The sequence below is a fragment of the Platichthys flesus genome, chromosome 23, assembly GCF_949316205.1.
Source record: "Platichthys flesus chromosome 23, fPlaFle2.1, whole genome shotgun sequence".
Lineage (NCBI taxonomy): Eukaryota > Metazoa > Chordata > Actinopteri > Pleuronectiformes > Pleuronectidae > Platichthys > Platichthys flesus.
This window is the reverse complement of record NC_084967.1, coordinates 11,967,945-11,992,955: the sequence shown is the minus strand read 5'-3', so window position 1 is coordinate 11,992,955 and position 25,011 is coordinate 11,967,945. Positions and strand designations below refer to the sequence as shown.

Sequence of the window (25,011 nt, the reverse complement as noted above, 5' to 3'; positions counted from 1 at the left end):
CCTATTATTTTGTTAAATTATTCAATTATTGTCTGGTTTACAACTGGAAGAGTGCGATACACTTGAAAATATGTATTTTTTTATTCGCAGCTCTTTATCATTATATTAAAATCCTCATGTTTTGACATAGATGCAGATTAAATACATGAGAAATCGATGGTAGCCCTTGGAGGGCGATACACCTTTAAGAAGATTACATTCCTTGAAGTGGGCGTGTCTCTGAGAATTGCGGGCTGCAGAAGAATCTTTTCTCTGGTGAAGGGAACGCCCCTATCACAGCCTCCATGTATGGAAGACTAAGCCGGTCAAACACACATTTTGATTTTTTTTTTTTGCTAAAAAACAAAAAGCAAAATTTTAAACAGGATGTACACAACCTGTTAGGATATGTTAACACAGTTGATGTGATAAAAACATGCAAGTATTTTTTTTACATTTATATTTCACATGTTAACGTGCAAACAATTTGTGTTTTAACTCTCATTGAATGAGTAACCTAATTCTGCTGTAGCTTAACCCCTATTTTTTTTATGTATATTTTTAATTATAGACAATGACAAAAGTGATGACTCCTTATATAGCTATTAATAATGTATTTGTTATTTATTAGAGTTAAAAATGTATTTTTGGCGGGAACGTGGGGAAACAGCTCCTCGTCCCATGCATTTGAATTTTCACACTGATCAGTGGGTGGCGCTATCATTATCCCGACTTATATATCTTTTCAGACCGGTATTCAGATAATGTGACAGAATTATTGAGCTCGCACACCATGTGACGAAAACTCAAAAAGGTCGGTAGTTTTAATCTCCATGTTGTTCAGATGACCCTTACCGAGTTTGAAGTTGATCTGATGAAAGCTCTAGGAGGAGGAGTTCAAATACACAACGTGTAAAATGGCCACTATATCCCAAATTGCCTACTTCCTGTTTCATTAACATGATGTCAACAATGCATTAAAGTGTTGCTTGCACATTTTAAAGATACAAATTTAGATGTTGCCAACTCATTAAACACGTAATTGCACATTTTTTACATGAAAAATGAGGACGTTGACAAGTACAAAAAAAAAAAGACATTTGTTTTTGAGCTGTTGGCCTTCCGTACCGCATTTTGTCTGGTCGGAGGAGGAGGAGGAGGGAGGAGGAGGAGGTGGGGGGGAGGTGGGGGGAGGCTGAGCCCGGTTCAGTAGCACCAGACCCTGCAGCAGGACGGTGGAGGACCGGGGAGAGAAAGCGGACTATCGGGGTGCACGGTGGGACATCCGGACCGGTTTGCAGCGGGGACTGGCCCCCCCCACACCCCCACATGGTCGCTCGCAGTCCGCGGGATTGTGATGATGCTGATGCGCGCAGGGCAGAGACAGACGCACCGCGCCGCAAACCCGCAAACGTGCGTGAGACGCCGCTGCAGGGATTCACGCTTTCCTCCATCACACCCTCACCGACAGAAACCCGGATTCCCTGACCGGTGCATGAGCCCGACAACCGGGTAACGCACCATCCCTCTGCAGCCCCACTCGTACCCCACCCTGTCTGCGGAGTGAGGCAGGGGGGCTCGCAGCGGACGGGGTCACCAGTTTGAACCGACCCCTTTCATTTGTCTTTTTGTTACCGCACCTGCTTGGATGTGCACGCACCGCTGGTTCTGAGTCGTGTGTTTGAGAGCAGAGAGGGAACGATGCTGGTGCGATGCTACCGGGGCAAGCCCGCCGTGTGGGCCGCCCTGTTCGTGCTGGTCCTCTGCTGGTTCTACATTTTCCCCGTGTACAGGGTGCCCAGCGATACGGAGATAGTGGACGAGGTGCTGAGGCAGGGCGGAGTGTGGGAGAAGAACCAGACGGGCATCGATCTGTACAGGTTCGTCTCAGGGCTCTCACATTTCTGATCTTTGATTGAAAGCAGTGATTCCCTAAAGGGGGCTCCCAGGGGCCCCCCCAGCTGTGCTTGTGTGGGTCTCTGAAGGACACAGGCTGAATTAAGGGCCAGTTAATAACAAAATGAAAGAAAAAGAAGAAAGGTGCCAAGATTTAAACTTTCCTTTACCATGGTTTTTTATAGGGTAAGAAAACAATATCGATAATTATCGCAATGTAATTTGAATCCATCACAATTTAACAAAGGCTCAATACATGTATGTATTTCTTATGCATTGTGTGAGAGCAGTGAGGAGGTATAACACATAATCAATAATGGTTTAATGTTTATTTGTCATTCTCTGCCATCATCATGCTAATTATCTATATCGACCTATAAGAACTTTCTTTATTATTTTTTCTGGCTGTATTGTGAGAGTGAAAGTAATGAAGTGTCTTAAAATGTTAAACAATCTTAAATTGGGTTTTCAGGACAAATACGCTGATGCAAGCAAACACAGATTCAAATGAAAGAATAAACATAAATACATGTGAAATTAAAATCTGTAATTCTTCTGAAAACACATTTGAAGCGCTGAAACGTCCAAAAATATTTAGAAACATTACAGAATACCACAAGATGAAAGCCTAATGATAATAATTATGATAAATACCATTCATCTAAAGGCTATTGGTATAGTTTAAAAACAGAGGAAGCAAATTAAATCAAATAACTGCTAATAAAAAGATGCAACATAGCAATAACACTCTTTATTCACTCATGCATAGTATATGTGATCCACATATTATGTTGGCTACAGTGGCAGTGTTATTCAGATGGTATCCAGCAGAGTATACATGCAGGCAATTGATTTCCCCAGAGAGGACGTCAATTAGCATCATCAGAGAAGGTGACTCTTGCAGAGCAGTGGAGGAGTTGGGACTTTTCTTTTTTTTTTTTCAGAGCTGTGTGTTTGTACAGATGATTCTGAGGAAGTTACAGTAACAATGTGTGGAAAAGATGAGGACAGTCTGATGTTATCCCATCTGAACCCGAACGACCCTAAATATTTGATCAGTTCCTCTCATTTACAGTAGCAGAACTCACACGTTCAGCTCAGGCTGTCACTACAGGCAAATAACCGAGGAGTTAATACAGTTCAAATATGTTTCTTGGAATCTAATATGTGTTAACACTGTTTAAAGATCTTGTATTTCACACATTCCCACGACAGGAAGTTGTTGACGGACTGCTGTGATCCACGGAGGAACTTCGCCGTCACCAAGGAGAACTCGCCGATGGGGAAGGTCCTGTGGTACGACGGCGAGTTCTACCACTCGCACACGGTCAACAACGAGACCTACCCGCTCTTTGTGCAGGTAGGACGGAGAGCAGACTCGTCCCGTGAACTCAATGTATTAACAATCATGGTATTTTGAAAAGAGTTGTGGTTTCATTTTTGCACTGACGCTCAAAAAGGGTGCGAATATGTCTTTTTTTTTGGGGGGGGGGGGGGTGGTTCTCAAACCTCCCTCAAAGTCATGTGTGTGACAGCTGTGCTCTGGACAGAGTAACTGAAACCAGACGATAGGAAGTGAAATTTTTTCGCCCACTCAGCGCAACACAACACCGTGACTGTGGGTTTGGACACGGTGATCCATAACGGAGGCGGGGGGGGGGGGGGGGGGGGGGGCAGACAGACACATGCTTAAGTGGAGAGGCTCAGTACAGTCAGTGTCCTCGGTGTGAAGACGTGGACAAGTGAGAGGAGGAGACGCACACCGGCCTGAATGTTGCTGAAGCTATGGTGTCATGTTCTCGCAGTTTCATTCCACCATCTCATGGATGATTTCACACGTGCGTCAGGGTTTCTATAGAGGGCAAACATGGGAAGATACAGTTGTGGAGATGAAGCCAGAAGTGAAATGAATTTGTTTTGGTTTGTTTGTTGTTTTGACAAAATACACCAAACGCATTTCTACATTTGCACCTCGACAAAAGGGGCGGATCCAGGTTCCTGTTCACCTCCAATCAGTGAGCGTAAAGAAGTGAATTAAGCATTAGCTTCCTGTGGAGAAAGCTAATTGCAGCGTATGTGTGTCTGTGCTCGAAGCCCGAGAGAAAACTAACCAAGCCCAACCCAAACCTGCCAGACATCCTGTTTTCGCCGATAACAGGGACGTGTAAAAAATCAAGTAGCTGGCCGAGCCAACATGGCCGAACCCAACCTGAACACCAATATCATTTCAATTTGTTTGTCCTGATGGGTCCTGACAGGCTCGAGTCAGGTATCCCCCCTAATGCAAGATAAATTGACGATACATTTTCATTGATCTAAATGTTTAAACTCCTCATGGAGGTAGATGTGCTTTCATGAGCGGACTGCTGGACCTCATGGACTCTGCCAAGTGCTCTTCTGGTTTTGACATCAAATCACTTCTATTTCTTAATCAAAGAGGATTTAATGTCATGCTGTGTTTCTGTCCTCTATTCGACTCCAATCGAAAACAGGGCTACATAAACAATGGCTTCAAGCTGGAGGTGGTGGATGTGCTTCAAGTTTCTCCCTCGAGTTAATCCCCCTCTTCTCTCAACATAGGGACCAGAGACAGAGTGTTTATCTCGGCCCCCGTGTATATGTCTGTACTCTGTACCCAGATAAGAGCTGTGGAGCTATTTTTACATGGATCCTGTGTGTTTGTGTGTGTGGCTGCATCAGCATGAGTGTGTTTATGTGTTTTCGAGACTGGGAACTGGACAAAATGAGAAACTCAGGTGTAGGAGCTGTTGCCTTGGTTTTTGTAGCCAGGGGCAGAACGGCTCATTAACGTTGGAGTGTGGATCCCCGGCACCGGTGCTGCAGATCCGCCGTCAAATATCCTGTTTGGTAAACGCGATGAATATCTGACCCTAATTTGCAGGCGCGAGATTTGCATGTTCATTCATGACTGGATGGGGGAGGAGAGGGCGAATAAATAAAGAAATGCAAATATGAAGTGGGGGCAGAGCTCGGCCCCGGAATGAGCACCAGTGTTTGAATGTAGAGCAGCAGGATTAGATGTTCCCTGGTTTTTACATGTGAGATAGTTCCTGTTACTATTACTGCTACACTAAGTTCTACAATGTAAAATTGATCTGCTCTCCTTTTTGACCATTTATCATTTGAGGTAATTTCCAATTCCAATTGGCTGCCTCTCTTTATTTAGGGGTTTGGAAATTGACGTCAGTAATAAGGAGCATTTCTAGAAAACGCCTGAGATTGCGGGGAAAATTAACTTTATTTTATAAACAATAATCCTTTTACTGACTTCAACTATCTGGTTTAACTGTTTGGTCCATTCTGGGCTACTGTAGAAACATGGCGGTAAAATATACTCAGCAAAAGAAGACCGGCTCCCTCGCTAAGCCCAAAAACCCATTCCAGGTTATCTAAAACACATAGATTCTTAATTTCCGGTGATTTATCTGCAAACAAACCTGTGATATTCAATTTATGATGCTCGAGCCCTTTTAATCCTAAACACTGGACCTGAGACGGCCTTTCATTAACGCTGACTGTGTTTGTGGGAGTAATCTGTGCTGTAGCCCCACGAGGACAGTAAAATATACACATTCTTAAGTTCCGTCCATCACCACACCGTGTGCACAGAGTGCTGCTAGTTACTCTGTTTCGATTGCATCAACCCGTTTTCGGTTGTGGTCACACGCTGCTGCACAGCTTTGCACTCCCTCTACCTCTTGCATGCACTGGGTTGTTGCAGCGTGGTTGCACTTGCAGAGAGCCTCGTTTTGTGACCAGTAAAAGGAAGGTAACTGGTGGTTAGGCGGGATGGACGACTTGCAGACTCGCACACGTAAATACTCTTCTGCTCTTCTCAACTACCAGTGCTGTGATTGCAGGTCTGCGCTCAGACCAGCAGCAGCCGAACCACTCTAAGCCTGGCAGCAGCTACAGTATCTGGGCATCTGCCAGGGAATGTGCCAATTAGGGCTTTGACACTTAATTGTCGGTTAGTTCAGTGGCTTAAACAGTGCGTCCATACAGCTCACTGGAGTGTACTGTAGATTCCTGTCATGTTTGTTAACTGGAGTTCCGTTGTGTGCATCTCTCTACTCTCCCATGACACTTGGCTGCGATGAAGGTTTCACTTTACGCCTTTGACGCTTCAGTGGTTCCCCTCCGTTTGTAAATGTCCCTGAATCGAAAGCCTCAAGTGAATGTAGATGAATCAAAGGAAGTTCTGTCAGCATCATAACAGTATCATGACAACACTTTGGGACTATGTACTACCAATGTCCTCCAGCTCCAGCCCAACTTTCTGGTTCCCCTCCCCTGCTCCATGGACTGTTAGCAGGTATTGTCCTCGGACCCCCCCCCGTCACGGCCCAAAACAGGCCTTGAGGCAAGGATAGGGATGTGTGTGTGTGTGTGTGTGTGTGTGTGTGTGTGTGTGTGTGTGTGTGTGTGTGTGTGTGTGTGTGTGTGTGTGTGTGTGTGTGTGTGTGTGTGTGTGTGTGTGTGTGTGTGTGTGTGTGTTCTCAAGTGTGTGCACCCTAACGGGAATAATGAGCACAATTGTTTCCGCCGTCTTGTTAATCCGTGCCACTGACTTAAACGCAGCCCAGGCAAAAAAAAATAAGAGAGCGAGGCCATTTTTGGCCCTGGCCTCATAAAGCCTGGTGTAACTGTGTCCTCTGTATCAGAGTTAAAACTGTCCCATCCAAGGCTTTCATTAAGATGATGACAGGGCCACGGTTATTTGGTCCAGTTGCTGTGGAGAAACCTAGAGAGTAAACAGCTCGATAAAAGTCTAATGGTTGGATAAATGGTCCAAATAGCTCAAAAAAAGTAAACATTGTTAAAGAAAAAAATGAAGGTACAGTTAAAATAGCTGACTGAATATAGTAAGCTAAAAGTGGCAGATGTAATATTGAGATTAAAATAATGGACAAACGTTGAAGTAAAGATTAAAATAGAGAAGTAGTAGACGGTATTTAAACTAATTATAGGTACAGCTAAATGGCTGAATTAGTGTTAAACAGTTAAAATAATCAGTGCGAATGGTTTCAGATTCACAGCATACATTAGTTCTCTGCAGTATCTGATTAATCAGATGTAAAGTTTGACCTCGAGTTACTTTTGACCTCCTTCCTTCATATGTCCTCGCTGGTTTGTCCGTCAGCACGCGAGGATTTGACAGGGAATAAGCTGAGGTCCCGAGCTTTGCAGAGCACGGCCCGACTCTCTGAAGATATTCGCTCTTTTAAACTTTACATGCTGATGTCTGTGTGAATGCTAACGAGGCCGCGTGATGTCTCCTTCCCAGCGCAACCCTCTGCAGTTCCCCTTGAAGAAGTGCGCGGTGGTGGGCAACAGCGGCATCCTCCGACACAGCAAATGCGGGCAGCACATTGACCGGGCCGACTTCATTCTGAGGTGAGAAATGAGAAGCGCAGAGCGGGGGGTGCTTGACTGTTAGCGCCTCGCTGCGCCTCCAAATGTGAATCAGCTGTGCCCAAGAGAGCGGCCCCACACCATCAGGGGAAACTGAGAGCGAAGGGTGAAGGTGTGGGACAAAGGAGGTTGCGAGGCGTGAGCGAGCGGAATAGGAACAAACGAAGATGAGAGGAGGAAGCAGAAATGAGCAGAAATAAACCATCTGGTGGGGCGTCAGATTTATTATGCTTCAAGAAAAACTAGATCCTGGATTTAAGAAATGTGGGATTTTGGACGGATTACACAAGAAGAGTCATTTTACAGATACATTTTTGGAGGTTTGGAGGCAGAATAATCAGAACAGAGAAATAAATATAATTAATGCATAAGTTGACATAGAAAATAGTAAACTAAGATGCCTGTAATTATTATAAGGACCAAGCACAAGTTGTGCGGAGGCATTATTCTGGCTCGACTGCCAGAAGGATGTTTGCAAAAAACGTCAATATCATTAAGGTCATCACCTGTAAAGGTTCTTACACCAGTGGAAACATCCAAATGCAAAGCAATGACACGAAATGTTGACTCCATTTCATCGAACGTCAAGGAATGTGGTTCGTTTAAACCGAACCTCATTCCTGTCCTGAACCTCACCAAGCACGTTTTGTATTTAGGTCAGAGGACTCTTATTATTATGTAACAAGCTAATTATCCCATCATGTCGTACACTGCAGACGACACGACGGCTCCTCAAAACTGAAACACAACAACACTCATCGGCTGTGTCCGGTCAATACATCAGGGAGTTATCCAGGGCGTAGAACGTTTATTATATTAAAGGGAACTGTTCAAAACCCAGGTCTGATAAATCCAGAGGGAGGAAACTCACACTAAAATAAATCATTTCACAGATGTTCTTCATTTCCTGCGTCCGCTGATCCCACACAGCTCCGACGTGACAAACTAAGCATCAGGCTTGTAGGAGGCAATTATTCCCGAATGATTGTAATTTACTCCCCGAGACATGTTATCTGGGAAACATGAAATGTAACTATAGGCCATTGTAATTCGTGTTATCAGTGAAGCTGTGACACTTTCTGTAGCCTGACTCACAACTGGTTATCTGTCTTGGGTGAACTAATAACGAGTGAACAGCTACAGAAGTTGTGTACGCGTGTTTGTGTGCACATACGACGTGGAAGTAAGTAACACGTATGTTTTGTTCCTGCAGGTGTAACCTTCCACCGCTCTCAAAGGACTACGTGGAGGACGTGGGAACCCGAACACACCTGGTAACCGCCAACCCCAGCATCATAGAGAAAAGGTGAATCAAGTAAAAGCACCTAGCATGTTTGAGCCTCTCAGCACATATTGATGAAAGAGTTACGTGGTGGAAATGTGCCGTGAGCCATCAAATTCAAGAAGCGATAATTTAACTTTATACAGCACTTACAAGCAATGTTTGGCAATGGATGTTTGAGGCGACATAGATTGGAATTGAAATGTGCATTAGGCGAAGGCAAGTGTTTGTAAGCATTTCCACAACAAGGCACCTCAGAGTGGTTTTCATGAAAAGGTACGAAAACAACACCTTAAAGACTGAAGATTATACAAAGCGACACATAAAAGGGATTTAAAGAAAAAAAGAGACCCAACAGAACAAAGTGAAAATCAAAAGCAATCTTCCTCATTTCATCCTGTTTGCTCTAAATTGTAAAAAAAAAAAAGGTCTTTTGAACAAATCATTCAGTGACTTGAAATATCTTCCTGTGTCACATTGATCCTGCTTATGTAGCTTGACTCATTGCAGCACAGGAAACCTGTTTCCTCTGCAGACAGCCTGGAAGGAAGCGGGAGCAGTGACCTCGACACATGAGTCAACCAGTCAGGATTTATGTGAATGACTTTAATCTCAACATATCAAGTAACTCTTTCTCGGTCTCTGTTCAGGTTTCAGAACCTCCTGTGGTCGAGGAAGGCCTTCGTGGACAGCATGAAGGTCTACGGCTCCAGCTACATGTACATGCCGGCGTTCTCCATGAAGCCCTGCACCGACCTGTCTCTGCGGGCATCTTACGCCCTGGCAGACTCCTCGTCCAACCTCACCATGCTCTTCGCCAACCCAGAGTTCCTGCGCACGGTGGGCAAATTCTGGAAAGCCCGTGGCGTGCACGCCAAGCGCCTCTCCACGGGGCTCTTCCTGATCAGCCTGGCCCTGGGGCTGTGCGAGGAGGTGACGGCCTACGGCTTCTGGCCGTTCGCCATTGGCCTGGACGGGAAGCCGGTCAGCCACCACTACTACGACAACATCCTGCCCTACAAGTGGTTCCACACCATGCCCGAGGAGTTCGTCCAGCTCTGGCACTTGCACCAAAGCGGCACGCTGCGCTTGAGGCTGGAACACTGCCCCCCTTAGAGAGGAGGAGGGAGCCGGAAAAGATGGCGGTCCGTTGAGGTTCGGCTGGTTAGAGGACGCAGAGTGAGATGTTTGGGTTGTGAATCGGCAGGAAGTTGTTGTCATGATGCACATGGATGCAAACACAATTTCCTCTGAGGAACCTCAGCGCTGCAACTGAGTCCGTTCACGATGCTGCTGTGCCACCAAGATCATCCCTAATTATAATGAGAATGTCCCCCACCCGGACCAGAAGCATCAGGGACAGAGAATACACTGACACAGGCAAACACACACACACACACACACAAACACTGACATGCACACACTCTCCAAAAAAACCTTGACGAAGCCGTACCTCAACCCCTTGTCTCTGAAATGGGTGTGTGTCTGTGTGTGTGCGTGGATGTGTGTTTTTTATGGAAAGCCCCTCGAGTGGGGCACAGAAAGGTGAAAGTGTGCAGGGCCGGGTGTTTGGGGGGATGGGGTCTTTTTTTTCGGTCTGTGTGACTGTATCTGACTGTCATATGGGGCAGCTGGACCAAATCCCCCTCTGGGTCTTTTGTTAAACAGAGACAGAAGGAGTGGAGGAGTGTGTGTGTGGGGGGGGGGGGGGGTTGAATAATAAAATGCACTGAAAGAAGAGGGGTGAAGATGCGAGGTAGGAGGGGAGGAGTAATGGTGTCCTGCTACCTTGTGGCTTGAATGAGTCTGGAGGGGGAAAAAAAGAGTGGCAGCGGGAGAAGGGGAGGCTGGTGTGCGCCTGAAAGGATTTTTTTCTTTGCTTTTCTTCTGCCAAGCGCTTGACTGGCATTCTGCTGTGCCAAATAGAGCTTCAGTACCAAGCGGGAGCCGTAAGAAAAGGAGACTCGGATACTACGTCTCCCAAAATGTTGAGCCAAGTTGCATTTGAACCCGTCGCTGAAACACATTAAACACATTTTTTTCTTTCTTTCCCGGATAAATGTGACTTTAAAGAAATGAAGCACTAACGGCACGTGTGAACATTTGCGGCCAAAAAATTAAAATAAAAGGAGGAAGCACTGAATCACACACACATCAGGTACCTCACCCTTCATTCAACATAGACACTGACGGACTGCTTCGGTACAATTCGCACAAGCCGGGCTGTGCGGACAGAAAACAGCCTGCGTCTTCGAGAGGGGGTTTTAGGAGTCACCTCTCGGTAACAGCACCGTTCTTGCCAAGTGGTCGAGCCGGGGGGAACAGTGCCCTCTTTGATTCACTTTCCCGCTCTGTCCTTGTGCTCTTGAAACGGCGAGACACTCCTGTACAGAGAGGTAGTGACGGAGACAGTGCTCGGGGACCGGATGTCTCAATGAGGCATTTTAACGGCAGATTGGACACCTTATACATTAAACTGTGGTTTATTTAAGCAGTTGCTGTTGTTTGGATCTCGCATCTGTCCTGTGTTCCTTTTCTATTATTGTTATTTAATTTTTTACAATTGATTTTGTCCACAAGGGAAAAATAACTTGCTTCTGTACAGGCCGCAATGACAGATGCTTTTAGTTTTTTTCTACTCACAGGCCTTGCAGGTGTTATAAAATATTATAAATATTCTGTTTTCTTATTCAAAAAGTGATTAAATTTGACTGTGCCATATCGTCAGTAAACACAACAAAAGGACAACTCTGCATGGAAAGTGCATGGAGTGCAACCCTCCTCCGACCCAAGGTGCAAAAACATGTCGATAGGTTTTATACGTTTATCCACCCTCCCCTCTGTTAAAGTGAAAGAGGTCAGGTTCATTTGAGAAGCACTGAAGACATTTCCAGCTTCGATCCTGCTCTTAAATGTGTACCTGACTTTAAAGTTAAATTAACTTAAGCTACATCTACTACTTTTTGGATTGAGAGGGCATCAACTCTGCCCGTTTTATTTTGATGACTTAAATCTAGACGGGCAAAAACGGAGACGCCTGGAAACACAACCGCTTCCTGATTGGTCCTTTTCAGTCATGCTGTATCTTCGTCAGGCTCTTACCACATGAGCCCCTCTGGGGAAGATTAGCCAGTGCAGAACGCAACGTGTATAATCGATAACAACAGTTGCTGTTTTCAAAATAAAACATAGTATTAAGGATGTAGCTTAGGACTGCTGGACCAAGTAAATGAAGTGAACAAAATAGAAGAACTTACAGATGCACTTGCGGCTCCTCCAGACTGCGAACCAAACTCTATAAGTACTTTGACCAATTTTTTTATTTTTCGTACTGGGATATTTCATGTTTTTGCACCTTTTAATTGTTTTTCCTCTCCTGCCCAGTATTGTGTCTGAACGAGTTGTGACAAAGTGTGAAATGTAAAGTAAGCATGATGATTTTTAAACGTGTATGTGCTTTTTGGTACACAGTTCTATTTTGTTTTTAACAGTTGTCTGTTATCGATCCAGCTCCGGAAGATCATGTAAGAGCAATATGATCAACCATCAGCAACCAGGGGCAGCATAGCATTCAAAATTTGTTAGGTTCCAGTCACAGGTTCCATGTAAAGCACCGTAGAGGGTGACTAGTTGCTTAGAATCTGGTCATGGAGGTGTCACATGTTTGACCTGCTGTAGCATATGACCAGTCTTTACGTAACACCCCTCCATTCCTACTAGCGACGTGAAACCGGATCAAACGTTAAGTTCTGCAGGCGTCTCTCACCTCATGATGACTAAAGTCTTCTACTCTTGAGTCCTTGTTGGTCAGAGTCTGCATAGGGACATGCTGCGTCACAGAATACGCTGCAAACTGAGTATGAAGTGGGTCAAATGCCTGAATGTTAAAGCCTGTCTGTGTACGATGTGAATTTCATGCAGCTATAGCTTCTTTCAAACAAGACTCGGCCAAGGATCAACAGTTCACAGAAATTCAATCGATCGCCAACAAATGTCACACACTCAGTCCTATACTTATGCTTGATTCTATTTTTATTTTTTTTTATCAAGCTCTGTCGTAGAGAAACGGCCCAATTTTCAATGTTAAGTAAAGTGGGGAAATGATCTTTAAATCTTTAATAGTTAAATATTAAGCATATTTAATGTTAAGGCACTCTATACATCTCTGGTTATTGATCTGTACAGGCTAAGTTGTCCTTACACAACAAATTAGGTTAAAAATAAAGACTTTTGATCAACAACAGTCGACAGATCACCCTATCTACATGTTTAAAAATTGTGATCTCATGGAAACGACAAAATGTGCTTTGTTTTGCTCTTAACTGCAACGGTTACAAGAAGACGGAAGAAATTGTCTGAAGGTGTTGAAGTTTGTCGACTCCTCGGCTCTTTGAAATCCTGTGTGAGCGACGCCCCCTGAGCATGATCGCATAGAAACTGAGTGAACTAAACCATTTGTTATGTGCCCCCTGGGTTAAACTGTGAATGATGAAAGCGACAAAAAACAAATGAATTCAACCATATCCATGTACAATAAAAAAAATAAGGAACATTTATCGTCAACACCTGGTTTTCTTAAAGATTACCTTTGTGTGGAAGGGTTGTATTAGATATATTTCTATATTTTTTCGGCCCCACAGTGTTTGACATTCTCACATATCTTAGGCCTTCTTCTCAGTGGCTTTGCTTCTCATACCACTTCCCGTTTGTTCTGTGATTATGAATGTTTGTGGGTCAGCAAAACTCGCTGCTCGCCTCAGCTTCATCTGCATGGCCTGTTTTATGGGCCGTGAATTTTGAAAAAGGTGTCATCAAAAAAACCGCAGCCGTCTCCCCGCCGGACGGCACCCTGAATCTGGTGTGGAGAGATAACTAAGAGCGTGTCAACGATGATGGATATTTAATTAGGGCGGTTCAGTGGAAAAGGATGCAAGGGTACTGGTGTGTGTAAGGGGACAGCTCCACCTTTAGGGAATTTTACTATATTTAGCCACACTAGCAGCGCAGCCCATGTTGGTCTGTTTACTGCTCCACTGCTGAGACTTGATGTGATATTTTTTGACTTCTCAGAGGATGAATGAAGGGACTTTGGCTTTAACTTCCCATCCTATGAAACACTGCAGCTGCTAGTCGGAGGACTGGCACAAAATGTGAAATAGTCATACATTGAACCCAGAGGACGACTTGAAATGACATTTCTTGCCTTTAGTGAAGTTTCGTGACAACTTTTTCGAATGGATTGCGGTGAAGGTGAGACATTCATGTTCTCTTTGAAGAGGATTATAAAAATGGAGGGTCCTTTATCGCCTTTCCTACTTAATCCTCTCCATCCCTTGAGGAGCATCTACAATCAGCCTTCTGTCATTTTCCGTTGAGTTATCTCTCACCTTTTTCAGACGGCTACACGAGGAGTGCAGACGTCTCAGAGCTTCACTTTTCCTCCTCTGGCCAAGTTGACGTCTTATTTCTATTTTTGCCACACAAGCAACCCACCCGTAGAAAATAGCAAATGTTGAAGTTTGAGCGGGGTTAAGAAAACCTTCCCACACACATGCACACTGTGTCTGCTCTATTAAAGCTTATAACAGCAAACCATGCACCCAGAGCCCAGGAATCTACAAATAAACCTGGATATAAGTGTGTGTCATGGAACGCTGATATTCAAGAAGGATTCAGTGTTCATGTGAAGTTGCTTTTTCTGTCATCAACTTTTCATATTATATCGATGCTAAAAAAAAAAACCTGTATTCAAAGAGCTCCTGTAGAAACTTTGCTCTGAGTGGTGACTGGACATTGAACCAAAGTGTAAACACTGTTTTGGACGATCAGATCAACTCCTCTAAGTCCGTAATGAAAGACTCACTGAGTGGCTGTCTGGCTGTGTCTGGTTTCGTTAATGGCACCTCTGCTTCTCTGAGCAGGGGACTCGTCTTCAGATCCATCTTGCATCTGAATACACGTCCTTCTAGCTATTTTTGAAAAGTCATTAGTGCAGTATACACCCTGCCCACGCTGGGGTTTGCCCATGACAGATATTACAGCCTGGAAGTGAAACAGTGTATTTCCAGTAACTTTCCTTTTTTCTCCACGGACTCTTACTCACATCACATATCTCAACAGAGACAGTGGCATGTAAATAGACTGGAGATGATTTGGAGTAAAGGTTAAGAGGGAAGGAAGTTATTTTTTATGTTTATAGGAACTGAAATGTCATAACAGTGGCAGACGTCCACTGTACGGTGGCCCTGAGGGTTCAATTTTCGTTTTTTTAAAGTACATTGCCCAAAACTGGGTTTAAAAAAAAAATCCCAAAACATATCATGTTACAAAATTTGTAAATCATTTTATGTATTTCATATTTCTTTAACATTTCAGAAAACAAAGAATTTCACAAATCAAAATTGGCAAGCGCATCTCGGATATATTTCACAACATGTTTCGTTTTCCTAAATGTCGTTGCAATTTTGTTTTATGTTAATGAGTTCTGACCCTCAGAGCCACCGTACAACCAGCTACCATCATTTGTTTTATTTGGATCAAAGCCTCGGAGGGGACAAGTTATAAACAACCTGAGCGATGTCATGTAGGAAAGTTGGAAATTTGGTTAATAGGCACAATAAATAATTTTGCTTATTTGCTGGCTAGATGACGTCTGTAGACTTGCCCGGTCCGAAAGGATTCTCAGCGTCAAGTGCTTGGATATTTTCATCTGTTAGCATATTCTTTATTGATTAGGTTCAGATATCAGTAAAGTACCCACTCCTGTACGCACATGTTGTATAACTGAAAGGTTTTCCCTCCCCTCTCCCTCTTGAATACAAGTGATATTTATACAAGATGGGGGACGAGAGATTAAAACAGGGTTTCTGCGGCCACTTGAGTGTTCTTAGCGATTCATTCATGAGTGATTCATTTAGATCTAAATGAATCCCTCAGTGCAAGATCTGCACTGAGCTGCCAAAACTGAGCCGTGATCATTCATCAGTATAAGAGGGTCACCTTTTAGACAAGCTGGGGCTCTAGAACCACAGTGTGGAACAAGGGTCGGCATCTAAAAATAAAGGAGGCTTCGGTTTTCAGAAAATAACAGCAACTGCTCTCAAAATAAAAACAACATATCCAATACATGCCAGGGAGATGGTTTCTGCACTTCTGTTTGTAGTTCGTAATTTCTTATCAACAATTGTAAATGAACAATTAACCTTGCTGATAAACATTTCCTTTTCAATGGGACACGTTCCATTTCCTTGATTGTCGAACGTTATTGATTCAGGATCCCCTTCGATATCCTTCATCCCCTAATCATTGCTCTAATCCCTCTATATAATATGACTTACATATGGTTCCAATTTTCATGTATTTTCATCTATATTTAACTCTCTGCAGACCCTGGGCAGTAGAGCCCCTTCCTCACATGCACACACACACATATTTGCCTGGATCCTCCGGCAACTTGAACATTCACAGGAGGGAAGGAGAGGGGAAGAAACGCCAAAATGTAAATGTAAACATGTTTCCCCACTGGTGCTCGTTGTCAAGTCTCATTACATCCAGAACAAGGCCCCTCCCACCAAAGCTACGGGATTGGCCCATTGCTAGAAACCCCCCCTCCCTAGGAGATATTATGGGGGGATAATAAGGGAGACTGCTGGGAGGTGAGTGGAACAGAGGAATGTTTCAATTAGTGAACACAGAGAGTTATAGGCATTGGCACATATTTCTTGAAGCTTCTTTGAATAAAACTTTGGTATCAAGATTTAGAGTTTTTAGAGAAACCACTACCTTTCCTACTGCCACATAACCCTTAGTTTCATCTTAATCTTTCAACCAAAATTCAATGTGGTTTCCTTTCCATTCCCTTACTACAGCATTATCACATTATGGTCTGTATTCATGCTTATGAAGGGGTTATTAATCATATCAGAGTATAGGGAAACAAGGGTTGTTTAGGTTTCGCTTGATATACTCACTTCACCATCTTCTTGTCCTCTGTGTCTTCACATGACAAATTGGTGGGTTTTCCTGGTTTGACAGAAGAATGTTATTTCTGCTTACACCCCCCCCCCCCCCAAAAAAAAGAGAGAGAGAAAGGAGAGCTATCATCTAGCTCTCTCTCTTGTGAAGTGCCATTTCTTCCCCTCCCCCCCAATCCATAGTGTACAACACTGCCAACAGGAAGGAAGCAGAGAGCATGTGAGGTGTTTTTTCAAAGGACGGAGGTTTAATTTGGAGATGGCCCTTGTGAATGGTGTGGAAGAAAACGAGATTTACAGGCCGCAGTGCAGCTTTAGCCAGGTTGGGATAGGGCTGATTGGGCGGGGAAGGGAAATGGATCAAATCCCAACATGTAATGTCAAAGAACCCATAAAGGATTTACTAAAATCACAAACATGTATCTAAATAAAGAGATGTCAAAGATAAAAGATATAAAAAGTGAAGTAAAAAGTGAAATGCAAAATGCAAAACAGTGAAGAAGAAAAAAAATGTTTTCTTTTAATATTTGATGAAAACATGGCCGACAGTGACTGTAGTTTGAGTCTACAAACACGCAATCAGACTTTCTACAATGGCAGCATTGTGTGGGTGAGCAACATTTTTCAGCAAATGCCTGATCACATGTTGAAGCCCTGTGGTGGTCATGGTTTTAGAGAGACAGGAAAAACAGGAAGGCCGGTCTTGTTGTTGCAACAACCGAGTCCTCATAGGCAGGGAGTTGGGATGGATGGCTTGATGAAAAGTTAGGATTGTGTTGTTCATTTTCCCAGTTCCAAGTGGTTTCTGTCAACCGTGTCACTGGTTTTGCGATTCAGACAGAAGGGACAGAAGACATTTGTGTTCAATGACCTCTCGAACAATTGAGACAAGTAACAAGAGCATCACCTCGACCCCCTTGTCCACTGTTTGTCTAATTATTCCCAGTTCATGGACTAATCTTTTTTGTCTCCACTCGACAAATTGAGGGATTTTTTTCTGTGAAATAATGTTGTTTCTGCTCTAAATACAAAAAACGCATTAGAGAGAAAGGGAAGAGCTTTCATCTGTTGCTCGAGCTGTCTTCTAGCTCTCTCCCTGGTGACGTGCCATTTTCCCTTCATCCAATCCATAATGCATCACAAAGCCAATGCGGGGGGAAGGGGGGGGGGGGGGGGGGGGGGAGAGAAAGCCTCCGGGAAGGCTTCCAAAGGACGGAGGGTAATTTGGAGATGGCCCATGTGGTCCGTTTGAATGGACTGGAAGAAAGGAAGATATACAGGCTGCAATGCAACTTTAGCCTCTATGGATATGAGTTAATTTGTCAGATGGAAATTATGTGACAATATGTCAGCAGGATGTGGATGGTAGGAAAGATGCAAATAAATAAAAGCAATCAATCAAATCTGCAGTGCAACTTTAGCCACTATGGAAATTATTTATTGGGCAGAAGGAAATTCTCTGACAATAATTCAGCAGGAAGTGGATGGTAGGAAAGATGCAGATAAATAAAAGCAATGGATCAAATCCCAACATGTAATGTCAAGGGTGTTTCTCACAGGGACACACCCACATATGGTTAGTATAGTAGGTTAAAGGCAAGCTACTAGTTTTAAGCTAAGTACACAGAACCTACATACTGCTTTTTTTTCATTCTGAGGAGAGATGTAGAAGTTTTCCAAACCTGGGAAACCAACTTATAGCAGCATTGTCAAAGAGAAGCAGTTCCACCATTCAATTAGAGACTCTTTGTAGTATAACCCTGGATGGAAATTGAAATACCCTTTCTGCGCTACTGAGCTCTATCTAGCGAAGTCCGATATGAACCATTTGTAACGTTGAAGGTGTCTGAACATTTTGTTCTCTTACTGCTACCTCAGCCAGTAAGAGGCAGCAGCCAGAGGACAGCATGTGGTTAGAAGCATTGGTCATCGGTAGGAAGATGAAAAATGGGACAAGTGAACTACAGTTTGTCTGAGATCTTTATTGGCTAATCAATGAGTAGCTCTCTGAAGGCCTAGAGAGGGAGGAGAGAGAACAGGCCGATGCTCGGGGTTCTTGACCTTTCTTTCCTATTAAGGCCCATTTCAGCTTTATAACTCCTAAATTATTGAACACATCTCGCTCACCTCTTTAATGCATTGACTTGAATTGTTTCTCTTTCACTACAATGCACTGTCTGCTGGCCCTTTATCTTTAACTTGACCTTGGGCACCGCAAAGAGAGAAGGGAGTGTCTGTGGAATGAGGCAGGGCCCGACTCTCCCTATAGTGTACAGATGTAATTTGTAGGGATGGTCAAAAATGCCTCCACAACCACAATGTCCTGGGTTTAAATTTGACTCAGAACATTCGTCCCAATGTCCCAAGGGCTCTCTGTGTTTTTGATTGCCCCGAAGGTCTCTGGTGTTTTTTTTACCATGTCATTGCAAAGAAAAGCAAAAGATTATTATCGACTCAGGGGTATAAGCGGCTCAAGATTCATGTCGTTGATGAAAATTAACAATTCAACGTTTACTCTGGTGTTAAAACGAATGCTGGAATACAGATACTTTCTCTGACAGTGAAGAAAGGGCTTTAGCGTAATGAAAGTGACAGACTTAGTGAGTATGGTGGCGTCCCTGCCTCTCATTGGAAACCCCAGAGCTCACAAAAACCACCTGCTGAGAGCAAAATCCATTATAATGAGAATTACCCTATATACGCGTGTTTGTTTATTGATGTGGGTGAATTTTTACTGCCTTTGTTGATTACTGCTCCGCCACTTCTTCTTTCCTGTTCCCTTATCCACGCACCGAGCCTCCTTCTCCCTTGTTCAATTACTCGTGTTGATGAGGCCTTCCCAGGTATCAACAGGGAACTTTTGACTCCCACACGAGCTGCAGTGACTCATAACGCCGCAGCCGGGAGGCATGCGGGCCGAGTCCAGAGAATAAAGGCAAGTGGGTGGAAAGAGGGTTAGGTGGGAAGAGCAGGCAGGGGGTCTGCATCTAACTGTGCTGGGGAGCTTTGTTCCTAATTCATTTGTTTCTCTCCTCCCCCCCTCTCTTTCTTCTCATCCTCTATGGGAGGAGTGACGGGAATAAGAGCAAGCGTTCCTGTGTGTGGAGGTGTGTGTGTGGGGAGGTTATGGTCTTTTGAGTGCCAGTCAGGTCTGTTCCAGGATATATATAGCTCTCATTAGACACATCCCGCCAGAGCCAGGGTCACAGCACAGTGAGGGGAAATCTAAGAAAACACTGTCTCACACCAGCCAAACAGTGGCACACACACACGCTTACGCAGCCCTTCTGCTAACACAGGGACAAAGAAGAATCTGTTAGCATCCAGGTCTTAGCAACATAAATCCACAGGCCACAAAATCTTCTTCCCAGAACCCCGAGCTTTTCCCGTCAATCGAATTTTAAGCCTGTGTTTTGCACATCAGCAGATGCACTCTAAGCTTATCATCTGTTCAATCTGTCTGGTTGAGACATCCCATCATGCATGTTCTGGAGCAGGTGGCCGGTGGGCGTCGGGGGCCCACACATTACACTCCCACACACAAGAAGAAACTGAGACAAAGTACGGATGATGTCCCCTTTTCTTCTGAAGGATGGAGATACGTTCCTGTGCTAATCAGTCTAAGCCAAACCCAGGGGAACAGACCTCTTTCATTGGATCTGGGTACATTTTATGTTGTTATTTGATACTATTAAAAATCAGGTGACTGACACGTGAGTGGTCGAGCACAGGATATTGATGTGCATACCATCCCAGTTCAAGATGCTCAAGAGTTGTTGTATAAGCATCTGGACTTGCTCAAGACGTTTCTCGGTCAAGAGGCGTCTTCGGTTAACCGACCAGCGGGGGGTTTCAGGTATTTAACTTGTCTGTGTCTTTACCTACATTGGGAGTCGTTATGTTAAACATGCAGGTCGTTGACCCCCCCCCCCCCCCCCCCCCCCCCAACCAGAGTCAAGGTGTGAATGGTCGTTAGGAACTTTTGGGCACCACCCGTTCGGGGACATTTTGGCTTTATTCTTGTTCAGTGGGAGGAAGTGGAGATGCCTCGTCCATCTTTAAATTCAGTCACTGTGCAAAACTATGCCTTGCTCATGAACTCTGAGAGGTCCGTTCATCCCTGCTTGCTGTACCATTGCTTCTGAAGTTGACAGAGCACTGAGGAGGCCAGAAAAACTAACCTCAGGCCACAGAGAAATGTTCTGTTAATCCCAAAGGGCCGTGGTGCTGGTCCAGCACTACTCTCCATTGAGCCGCACTGCTAGCTCATAAAAATAAACAAGAAGAAAATTACAGCGAACACGTCATAACACATATAACGTGAAATATATCCCACAGCTACTCAGCTTCTCCTAACTCTGTGTAATGTCACAACTTCCTTTGGTTTTTCCAGTGCTCTCTGTTTTTTCTGGAGAAACTAGCTGCCGATCAGATACGGCGATGATTTACGGGCAAACAAATCAACAAGTATGAACTTGCTTCTGAAAGAGAAGCCGGGAGATCAGATTGCTTCTGTGGCATTTTCTATTGCTCGGAGCCGGGCTGCTCAAGGTCAAGATAGCATCAACGTAGAGCGGGTGGCAAAATGGGTCAGGTTGAAGAACGCTAATGTACAATACGCCTGATAGAGAAGCTGCTGGTTAGTGTGTGCAGTGAGTGATGTGTTTTAAGTGTGTGTGTGTTTGGGTGATCCAGCTTTACATCGTCCTTCCCCATCAGGCTCCCTCTCTCTCTCTCTCTCTCTCTCTCTCTCTCTCTCTCTCTCTCTCTCTCTCTCTCTCTCTCTCTCTCTCTCTCTCTCCCCACAGAGCCACTGCACTGCGGAGGAAACTTGAACTGTGCCCAGCTCCTGTGAATATCACTCACACACAACTCTGTCCCGGGCCTGCGCACAGACAAGCCCACACAAACACGGACAAGCATCCCACAAGCGCTGTGGCAAAAGAAACCTGCCTGAGGTCACTTCCAGTTTTGATTTAATTTATACAGAAACAGACAAGAACAATAATTTGAATTTAATATAAGAAACCAGAGCTCTATGACAGGATGTGCTAACATCGAAATGCTCACATGTTTTCTTTCAATTTCATTTTCCGCGTTAACAACATGATGTCAGCTGCAAACAAAATGAATCTTTGTAGATGAAAGTTATTAGTTTTCTTTCCTTAGTGTCTATTTAAAGACATAGCTGTGGCATTTCTTAATCTGTCTGGATTATGAGCCTGCAGGTTTAAGGAAATGGATGTTCTTTTTTTTTCTGCAGAGCTTGTACTTTCTCTTCTCTGTGTCTATTCCAGTCATAAACATAACAAAAACCATTTCCTCCTTTTTTTGCTTTTTTATATGGTTGTGAATGTTGCTGAGTTGGACTGATCTGTTTAAGCTCATGATGAAGCTCGAAACAAAGTAATATGAAATACATTATTGTTACATTGGAAGCACAAAAGCAGACCCCATGTTAAACCAGCCATGTTGCAGTGGAAGCAATGTGAGGCTGGCTATTTAGGAGGATGGAGCCACCGATAAAAAAAAAAACTCTGCCGTTTTTAAGTGTCCGTTATGGCCTGTTCTTTTAACCCACATCCATCCTATATAAAACACTTCCTGTCAGAAAAGGCCAGAGAAGCAGGGTTTCCTGTTACTATGCAGCAGTAAAGAGAAAAGTCAAGGTAGTTAGGTTAAACCAGTGCCTGAAAGATGTTAAAGCAAGGCATGAAGTGGTGGATGACCAGGGAAGATGCTAACTTTATTTATGTCTGCAATCAGAAAAGCTGCAACAAAGAAATTCATGATACTGATTAGCACCCCTGTAATTTTTGAAATGCAAGTTCTCAAAGGACCATATGACTAACGTGTTCCAAAGAGGCCAAATCATTTGATCCCTTGTGGCTGGAGCATATGTAATAAATAACCCTAATAAATCATCAGTGTATTGTCAATTAACAATTAAATAAATTGCTTCAAAACTTCCAGCAATGCTACTTATTATATGATAACTCTGCCTGTGGTTTTACATTAGATCAGAATCAGAATTATTTTTATTGCCATGTATATTTGCACATACAGGAAATTGCCTTGGTGTGGTTGGTGCACTTTACAAACAACAAATTAAAAACAACAATATAACAATATAAAAAAAAAACAATATATACAGTAGAAGGGTTACATGTAATTCAGCAACAGCTCTTTTTGATAGCGAAACCACATAAAACCACATAATAGAGGACATAATAAATCTCCCTCACCACTGAACCTCTCAGGATGCCGCGGCTGAGCTACAGCCACACGACTTCCTGCCAACAACATAACTGCACATTCGCAGATCATATAGTTTAACACAAACCAGGACAAGCAGATTGTCGGTGAGATAAAGCTTGTGTATTATTCGGTGTAGCATCCGGTATGGTGAGAATCTTATGCAAAGCTATATGGATTATAGTAGAATCTGCAACTGAGTAAGCTTAAAGCTAAGAGGGGAGTAGAGATGTATAGTAGAGGGAGACAAAAGCAACTGAGCTGGAAAAAGGCCAAGAGGTTGAACTCCAAATTCAGAAAAATCTACAAAGAGACGCTTGTATGTACTTATATTTGCAAGTGAATCGTTTTTTTTGCCTTATATATGAATTCAGACGATGTGCAAAACTGAAGAACAAATGTACCTTTCTCTGCTGCTCCCTCTGAGAGATGAAGCGTGATGTGCTGTCAACAGACGCCTCAGCCAAGAGCTAGACCAGAGACAAGGATGTAGCAGGCAGTCTGCTGTGGGTGCTCAGAGAAGAGGGGAAAGTCTTTAAACTCCCCACAGGACATATTCGTCTTTTTTGGCAGTAAGCCCTCGACGTAGCGCGGGGTCGGCTGCAGGGCAACACTCAGCTTTATGATCAAGAGGCCATCAGCGATTGATCGTTCGCTAAAACCCTGAGCAGATGGTCCAATCCTTGTTGTAACTGAGACTTCAATCTTAAAATACAAGAGCATAAATCTAAAACGTAAATTTAATTATCTTATTCTGCTCTGATGTCATCTGCTGCATTTACGTTTATTAAAATGTTAAAAATGAGTTGCCTCTATGTTGCAAGAAAATGAGCAAGCATGTGGCGAAAACTGATTCATCTGAACTGTATGAATAAATCATGCTTGTAGTGAACTCCTGGCGATGAATCGCAGTGACAGACAACTGACGACATCATTTGTTCAGAGACACAGAACCTTCAATAGAACATGAGGTAAACAAATATCCACAGCCATACGAAGATCAGTCTGTGGTTCATGTATGACCTCTGGTGGCCAATTTTAACTCAGCACAATTTGTTCAAGATCCACGTGTCATGAGCACAAGGATATAATTCCCCTGGTGATACTGTCAACTGCTTGAAAATTACTTCAATATTCTTTTGATACATCATGTGAGGTTTTCTCCAATAGTAAATTTACTGGGATCTAGCTGGGGAGTTTCCTCGATGATATTGATGTAATGTCCCTGCAGGATGTTTAGATGTTGTTTTGTTCACTGATTTGTATCTCCATTTTCTACTTGAAAGTAGCTTGTGTGATTACGGAGATTGCGTTGTGTATCATTTTCTGCACTTACTCGATAACAGGCCACAAAGAGACCGAAGAAAGGATGTCCCCTGGAAGTAATTTAACAATTTATATTCTAATTTCAAATCTGCGTTGTTTGATTGTGTATTTAAAATATTATTTACATTTTTAAATAAGTTCACAGCTACTCACAGTCATCTTGTTGTCCTCATGAGGCAGGACAGGAGGAAATAAAAAGATAAAGACGTTATGAAATGAAAGAAGTCAATGCAATACAACCATTAAATTGGAAAACAATATTTTTACAACTCAGCGCATTGAATACATTTTATTGAATTGTACATGTGGGGTTATTTTTTTACTCTTTAAAATGATCTCAATTTTTAATTTCTGTTTTTAAACAGGTGGGACACACAGTTAAGAAATAAAGTTGTAATCTTCTGAAATATATATATTCTTACATTTCCTTTAGCAGACGTTTTTTATCTAAAGCGACTTCAATAGGTGCATTCCACCATGAGGGTACAAACCCAGAAAAACAAGAATCAAGAAAGAAAAATTTCTTCGTAAAAGTCAAACTACAAGGTGCTATAAGTAAGTGCCATTTAAGTGCTATTAAATTGTTAGTTTAAACTTGTATTCAAGGTATAGTCGGGTATATAAACCAAATAGGATTCAGAATATTGTTTTTAAATAAAATAATACTACATACTTAATGAGTAAATTCTGTGACCTGAAAAAGAATACATAATAGATGTATATTGCCTTTTATTATCGGGTTGCCTCACTCCGCATCGCTAGATGGCAGCCTTCAACGTGACTCCATGGGCACGCTCAACCGAGCTGTTTCCGAAAGCAAAGCATTGTGGGAGTTTCCTCTTATACAAAAGGCTTAAAGCAACG

General features: G+C 43.3%; 1 protein-coding gene across 1 annotated transcript; it reads left to right on the top strand.

Annotated features, from left to right (window-relative positions):
* Window positions 1-1,178: 1,178 nt before the first annotated feature.
* st8sia1 (ST8 alpha-N-acetyl-neuraminide alpha-2,8-sialyltransferase 1) lies at window positions 1,179-10,308 on the top strand. The gene is made up of 5 exons (XM_062383141.1): window positions 1,179-1,859; window positions 3,091-3,235; window positions 7,184-7,293; window positions 8,525-8,617; window positions 9,244-10,308. Exons 1-5 carry the CDS (start codon window positions 1,681-1,683, stop codon window positions 9,707-9,709), a joined length of 993 nt encoding a protein of 330 aa, XP_062239125.1. The 5' UTR covers window positions 1,179-1,680; the 3' UTR covers window positions 9,710-10,308.
* Window positions 10,309-25,011: the final 14,703 nt, after the last annotated feature.

What these genes read in the sequence shown, in the direction of transcription:
- st8sia1 (XM_062383141.1), top strand. Translation starts at nt 1,681, where the DNA reads ATGCTGGTGCGATGCTACCGGGGCAAGCCCGCCGTGTGGGCCGCCCTG. An exon ending in ACGGGCATCGATCTGTACAG is followed by an intron (nt 1,860 to 3,090) that starts GTTCGTCTCAGG and finishes TTCCCACGACAG; the next exon opens with GAAGTTGTTGACGGACTGCT. An exon ending in CCCAGCATCATAGAGAAAAG is followed by an intron (nt 8,618 to 9,243) that starts GTGAATCAAGTA and finishes GTCTCTGTTCAG; the next exon opens with GTTTCAGAACCTCCTGTGGT.